The 7996-nt window shown below is 29.0% G+C and overlaps 1 protein-coding gene across 5 annotated transcripts in view; it reads right to left on the reverse strand.

The window, feature by feature from the left end:
• LOC106458866 (Golgi reassembly-stacking protein 2-like) overlaps positions 1–7996 on the reverse strand; it is a 32361-nt gene that overhangs the window by 4900 nt on the left and 19465 nt on the right. The window contains exons 9-11 of one of the 5 annotated variants that reach the window (XM_022385241.1): positions 7320–7475; positions 5196–5271; positions 3333–3669 (exon numbers count right to left, since the gene is read on the reverse strand). In XM_022385241.1, coding sequence (XP_022240949.1) covers positions 3657–3669; positions 5196–5271; positions 7320–7475 — 245 coding nt within the window. In that variant the 3' untranslated portion in view covers positions 3333–3656. Of the gene's footprint in view, positions 1–3332; positions 3670–5195; positions 5272–7319; positions 7476–7996 lie in introns of those variants that run through there. The other 4 variants (XM_013918433.2, XM_013918441.2, XM_013918426.2 and 1 more) reach the window with 4 other exon arrangements.

Consider the following 7996-nt stretch of genomic DNA (forward strand, 5'->3'; position numbering starts at 1 on the left):
AGTCGTTTCAAATACTTGATCTCAAATTCCAATATCCTCAACTACATTGTGGTTACTAAATTGTGTCTCTGTTATGTCCAAAGTGGCAGTGTTTACTTTTCGGCTTCCTGGTAATGTATGCATGACGTCATGTGCATAGGGTCTATTAGACCTAAAAACACAGTACACTACAAAATCTAAAGTTCAATCAAAGACTGATAAAAAAAAATAGAAAAGTTAAACTGTATTACTTGAAAAAGTTCTGGGTAATAACTTGGTGGAAGATGTAATGCATTATAGTACTTAGCTTTCATCATTTTTTTTAATGTACCACTTGATTTGCATAGTATTTCAGGAGTGATGTTCTTTTAAAGTTGTGTACAGTCTTTATCTTTTGTTTGGCTCATTACATAAATTTACTGAACAAAATTTTGTTTGAAAAACTTAAACAGTAGTTAAAAGATGATATAAATGACGGAACATTTTGCCAACTGAAAAGCAATGTCAGAAATAGTGCTATATCTATTTCAGCTAAACTGAAAAGTTATTTTATTTTTGCTTACATTTACAAAGTTGAAATTACTTCATAAAATCATATCTCATATTCAAATTACATGACTTCTTTATTTAAACTTTCATGGAAATTTTCACATTAAGCATTATGTGTTGCAAAATACCCATTCATACCAAGTTTGAAAATAATTACAGTAATACGTATTTTATATATAAATACGTATACTTTGTTTTGCTTCAAAATCAATGAGTAAACAATTTTCCTATCATTTATCAATACTTAGGTTCTTCATTGTTTTTACCATTTTTATTTAAACTTTGCCATGTTTTTAATATAACTATGAAACAGAAAAAACTTTAAAACTTAATCCATTAAACAGAATAAAAAAATACTTCTTATACAGTGTAATCATATCATGATAACTCTTAAACCTAGGAATAAGTTAATATCCTCATAATAAAGTAGCAGTGACCACCACAAAAGTGCATTGTTAATTCAAGTCATCACAAAGTTATTTTCTGTTCAAACGTATTTTGGAATTAGTATTATAATAAATTTGTACTAGTATAGTCAATGAAAAATTAACGTTTTTTCTTATGTAGAATGAACTATGTTAATTAAAAATTGAGAGTGCAATTCTAGTTGCAATTGAATAGGACATTTCTAGGTTTTACTTCTTCTCTGAAACTGATTTGTTCTGAAAAAAATCTTTTTTTTAATGTTAAGCTACCCAAATGGTACTGAAACATGGGTTTTAGCATTATAAACCCTCAGACTTACCACTGCAAAACTAGGGGACAAATAAACACCTTAGAATCTTGTGGCATGTTTTATTAAGGTTGTAGTGAGGATATTTGCAAGACGTACATCGAGTTTCTACAAGGTGCTTATATTTGACTTCTTTTAAAAATACTAGATTTGGAATACTACTGTTTACAGACACAATTCATGTGATCAGAGAATAATAGTCATAATTGTTTTCCCTCAGACTTACCACAAGGACACGATCAAGGAGAAAGTACTGACTCGGGCAGAACATTACTGATCACTGTGAACTTGACTTTTTTTAATGCTAGACCATAATATTACCAAATGTAACCACACAGATATTACTCTGTGGTCTAAAGCTAATAGAAATTTCTTTTCATAAGAATTTAAAACAGTAAAGCATATCATATTTTACAAATTCTACACCCTTTCAGACCAAAACTGTAAACCAAAGAACTAGATAACTTGTCCACCCTGGGTACTGTCACAGTAGTATCTTAGAAATTTTCATTTTATAATGTCATCTTTTTAAATATGGATGCCAAATTTACTGTATTGTCACTGTATATAAACTAAAGACAGTCGTAATTCAAGTATTTAAAATAAAAGAACATCTTTAGAATTATCAACTGCATTTGAAACATGGAATGCAAATTTTGAATTACTTTGTTTTTCGTATATATGTTTTCTTATTAACGAGCATTGATTACACGTATTAAATTAATCCTCTGAAATAGTTAAAAAATATAAGAATTGTGTTAGTTACTTGATTTTAAATAGAACAACAACAAAAAAACACAATACACAAGTTATTCTGGAACATGACTTCTAATCTGGAAACCTCTATAAAATTTATATAATACAAGAGAGTGGAATATTGGACTATTCAAATATTACTAACTTCCTAAATATATATTAAAAAAACAAATACTTCATTTTGAATTGATAATTTGTGATGTTTAAAGTAATTTTATATGATTGAACAAGAATGCACTGAAAGTGACCATTATATCCAAGAATACATGCATGCACAATTACTGCTAATTCTTTGCAACTTGGGTTAGTGAATGTAATCAGAACATATTTAATAGGCACTTTTCATAATACATAGGAAACCAATAGTGTCATTTGGAGTTGTAATGATGCACAAACACAAAACAAGATTTTTAGTTTGGTTTTCAAATTTTATTTTCATACAGTCACTAAATCATTCTCTAAAACATGTACATTTTGCTTCATACTTAATTATTTTCATTATATTTTTTCAATCAACTTTTATTATTTTATTTGCTAAACGTGGTTGTGTGCTGCTGGCAATTCTTTTTTTTTTCTTCAAGAGGTTTTTATAATACACCTACCACCCCAAGTTTCTGTGCTTTTATTTTTCAAATAATTGATACATCTTAAAAAACCTCACCATTCTAGTCTTTGTTAGTTTTTTTATAGCTGCTCTTTCCCCTTTAAAACTATTTGTTACATCTGCATATGCAACAGATGCCAAAGAGGGAAATTATTCAGCTTGAAATTTTTAACTAAAACATTTACATAATCATATTTAAAGAAAAATTATGGCAATGGCACTTACAATTTGACGATATTAGTACAAATAATAATAGCAAAGCAGAAAACCAAAACACATTCAAATAAGTATTTGAGGTACTTGAGACCAGGGATTCTCAAACTGGGGGCTGTAATAATTATATAGTTTCAAGAGGGTCACAGCACTTACAAAATACTCCCTCACAAATTATTCTAACATTTCAAAACTGCCCATGTTAATAGTAAGTTCTATTATAAAAGTAAATAGGGATGATTTTAAGGAGAAAAAAATAGGCAACATACATGAAAGTAAGTTACATTTTTTAGATCAATTAGGTGGATATTATCAGTCAGAATGTCAAGTGTCCTGAGCCAAGAAAGTTTGGGAATCCCTGCTTTAGATTAACTTCATTCACATGGTTCTATATACCATCAATTACTTTGAATGCAGAAATAAAAAATAGATTGGGTTCTTTGTTCAGTTACCTTCAAATGCAGTAAGTAATAATAATAATAAAAAATAAAAGGCAACTTTTTTTTTCAAAAAATAAGTCTTGAGTAACACTGACTTATTTAAAATCTAAACAATCTTTCAATTTTTAGAAATTGGAAAGTCACTGTTGATTTGTGGAACTTCAAATTCTAAATCTTCCATTTTTTTTTTATTTCTGAGGATTAGCTGTTTGCTAACCATCACAACAAATGTCTCTAGTGTTAGTCAGTCCCTGTAGCATGTACTGAAGAGATAGAAGAAAAGCCCAAGGTGTTATAGTCAGGAAGGCCTGCAGGAGGAGACAGAGTTGTTATGGAAACAGGAGAGAAAGAACTCACATCAACCACAGAAGAAACAGAGGACTTAGGATAACCTGCTAAGAGAAGAAAGAATGTAACATACAAACACAATAGAAACTCAAGGCAAACTTTTCTTATACGTTACATCAAATTGGTCTGCTTCGGTGACTTTCTACTAAAATTAATACCTGTAATATCAAGTCAGATAATATTAGAGTTGTTCTTTTTATGAAGCCAAGTAATATGTGTGTTCACTATGAAAGTACTCATCAGATAAAGTTAAAGAACCTTCAGTATCACACAAAGTTAAACTATTTAAATCTATCTCCTATCACAGTAGTGATCACACGTGTATCAGATGAATTTGACCATTTACTAGGAAGTGTCTAGTTTGTGGCTCACTGAATTTTATAATAATTCAAATTCAACACTTACTATGAATGTATGAGTAACGTAAATATCTGCTTGATATGGAAACATAATTAAAGAACTTCAAGATTATGAATTGATGCATTTAATGTTATCAAACAACTACATTAGAATTTATATTTTCCAAGGTATACAATTTCTGCAAAGTGTAAAGTTAGGAATTCATATATATTTTTAAAACCACATCCTAACTGAGCTAGCAGTGACATCTACTTACACAAAATAGATGACTGACCAAAGATTGAATTTTTCAGAAGACATTTATAATATAGGCATGTAATTTAATATTAACTACCATGATTTCACGTTCAAAGTACATTAAGCCTTTTAACTTCAAGTTGAAATTACTTGTACAAACAATTATACCTTGCAGGAAGAATTATTTTTACTATGAAACTTCATGAAAACGATCTAATTGTTTAAATCAACCAGTTACAATAAATGATACAAACTTACTGAAATGGCTGTTAGTGAGTTAAACTAAAAGAGTGGAATTGTACAGCATTAAATTCATTTTACAAACTGATGATTTTATATTAAACTCTCAAAAGAATATGAATATCAGCATTAACTACACAAAGTAAGTTTTGAGGTCTCTTGCTGAAAGTATTGCATGTAACAATACAAAAAAGTTGTACTACTATAACCAGAAAGAAAAAAAACTTTTCATTATCTACTGGACTCGTTATTTCTCTTGAAACGTTTAGGTGATGTTCTAGAACTTAGTACTGAGGATTTTAATTTGTGAAATACATTTTTTTTCATGTATCCCTATCTTGTGTTAGGCTGGAGATTTATTATAAGTTTAATATGGACGTCGATGAGTAGAGAACCATTTTGCAAATACTTTTTAGTTGAAGAGAATAGAAAAAAAATCACTATATTTAACTTTTTTCCCATAATAAATACTTTAATAACAGAATGATAGTTTAAAACCACAGATCATCTTTACAAAATTCAAATCCCACATCTGAAGCAGATATAAAATCGTTCTGTGTTGCATCAAATTTTTTTTTATAAGCCCTGCAAACAGTGGCAACAATAAGATATAATATGAAGGGAAGTGATCAGTGAAGAAGTTCAAACAAAATGTATTTGTCTCTAATACAGTAAGGGGTTTGCATGTTGTGCAGCAGACTCCAATACTATCAAGCAAAATATAAACAAAATTTACAGATGTTGTGGTGCAGCCATTCCTTGCGATGTTGAAATTGCTCCTCCAATAACTGTTGTATTGGTTTCTTGATAATCTAGAAAATAAGGAATTCTAAAGTGGAAAATTAAATCAAATAATTTAAAAGGAAAATGCAAAAGACAGTTAATTTTGCATAAGACAGAAAGCTGTAAAACTACTTTTTTTTTGTTGTTGTTACTATACTTTTCATTGTTCCTGATGCTGGGACTATTTGGTGCATAGTAATTCCTTTAAAAGTTTCATCTATGAGCTCATCTTGGGATTCCTTTTAGTTTTAATAAACTAAATATACTGATATAGAATGGAAAATATTATGTAATTCACCACGTTTTATCAACTTGGCATGTCTAGAATGTTTTTTGTTTGCATCTCGTACCATGCTCAAGTAATTCTAGAAAACCTATTATGCCAAAATATGAAAACAAATTAAAATAAGAATACACAATAAATCATACGTTATACAAATTAATTTTCACAATAAAATCCAATAATAATTCAAACTAGTTAAGAATAATATAAGGTCTTATTACTATTTCCTTCTCAAAGGAAAGAAACTCTTAAAAATTGTTACTAACGTTTTCATTAATCTAATGAAAAATAAAAGGAAAATAATTTTTGTGCATGCGTGTGTTAGATACGATGCTTTATACTAAAAGTGTTGCATTATGGTCCTACTAATGCACTAAAATTTAAATAACTTTTCTATACTGTATCTAAATATACATCACAGTCATTCACTACCAACATAGCAGAAAATTACTGGGCAAGTGCATAACAGACTCAAAACCGTGAGAGTAGAAAAGGATGCTGATGAAAAATGTCCAATTTTTTTTAGATAAGTTTTTATGAAATTATTTGCAAAGTATTTAGTATAGCACTAAAAACAAAATTTACAAAATTACATTTTTGTGACAAAAGTTTAAAACAAATTACATGATGGATATAAAACAAGGCTTTGCAATATATACGATAGACAAACACAAGTTACTGAGGTTGACACTTCTCGATCACATTTTTAAATTTATTTTTTAATAGAATTTAAAATAAGTCAAAAGGTAATGTAAATAAAAAGTCTTAACTTCCATTGATGTTCATGAAATTGATTCACTGACTTAATTACTAAAAGACAATTCTGACTCGTACAAGGCTTTCAGATTCACCACAGATATAAAGTTAAAAGGAAGTCAAGCAACCAAACACAGGAAATTGTCCTCAATGTTCATTTAGGTTAAGTCTGGAAATGTGATTAGCATTCTAGTGTCTAAATAGAACCTTACACTTAGCATGATTTAATGCCTAGTAATTACTACCAAAACACATTTCTGATATGTATGTACACATACACATATGCAGTCCAAGAATTGTTACTGAAACAGTGTTTGTTTCTAATTTCTGTTAACTTAGTACATAAAATATTTTTAAATTACTCATAATTACTCCAATATTTACTGAAAAAGTATTCCTATCTGCTTTATACAAAGATCTCAAACAGAATAATGCACTCACGAATGTAAAAATTCAACCATTAGCACAAGTATCTCAAGTAACAATTTCTCTTGTGAGGTATTTTACTGATAGATCACATCCTCAAACAAACAAACAAATAATTATAAAATCTCATAGCATATCTGAATAACAGATTTCACTTTTGAAAGAAGCAAATAAAAATAAAAAATTATCTTAACTCCTTAAAATGATAAAGTTGAAATAATTTTTTTTATTGAAAATAAAACTTAAGAAACTGTGATACCAAGGAGATCCCAGCATTTTTGTTTTTATTCAGGTGTTTGTTATGCTAAACATAACTGAATCCCAGTCATAAGTTAAAAATAGAAACTATAAAAGAAATATTATAAACAAAGAAATTATTGTACAGAATTCAATGATAATGCTACACAATTATCAATTACAAGAAGATGTTCAGTTCAAAATCTTCTTTCACAAATACTGTGTTTTTGAAACAGTCACAAATACCAACATACTAGTCGGAAATCACAACTTTTTTCTAGAAGAAACTAAATTACGACATTCCTAGAATAATTAGGACATTCAAAACTACAACATTATACTTGCTTTGTTATATGGCAAATAATAAAGATTTACCTAATCCTGCTGGTTTCCCGGCCACAGAGGTGACAATGCCCGACAAAGCATCAGGAGGCAGGGTGGCACTAACTGTGATAGGAGGCATGCCTGGCAGATTAATAGGAGTAGTGAATGGAAGTCCACCTATGACTGCAGGTGAAACATTAACTGCAGCTATGGAAAAATGAATTTAATTTTTTAAAGAAATTTTCATGAACATATAGTAACAAGTTAAAGAAATTTTCATGAATGTTTAGTAAGTTATTTTCTTATAGACAAATATTCCACAAGAAGTAACTTATGATTATTTTAGAATTTGATTCAGTAGAATGGTAAGGTTTGAGTACTGCAAAATAGGTTCATGTATCCTATGATACTTTTGTGCAGGCATTTATAAAAGTAACTTGCTACACAAAGAAACTATACATTCAAATGTGTTGTTTCTTTATCTAATTAAGCACAATTCATTTTATGGAAATAGACTTACTGATAGAGAAAACAGTTTACACTTAAGAAACAGAGTTAGTGATCAAAAGAAATATTTTGGGTGGTCAAGAGTGACAAAACAAATAATCTCCCACTCAATGGAATAAACTATTTTAAATCTCACATAAAACACAGAAATTATATACACCTGGAAAAAAGTTAAGCACCCCAAATATTTTTCAGGATTGCTTATTGAAAATAAGGTTTAA

Source organism: Limulus polyphemus, unplaced genomic scaffold (assembly GCF_000517525.1).
Source record: "Limulus polyphemus unplaced genomic scaffold, Limulus_polyphemus-2.1.2 Scaffold24, whole genome shotgun sequence".
Taxonomy (NCBI): Eukaryota; Metazoa; Arthropoda; class Merostomata; order Xiphosura; family Limulidae; genus Limulus; species Limulus polyphemus.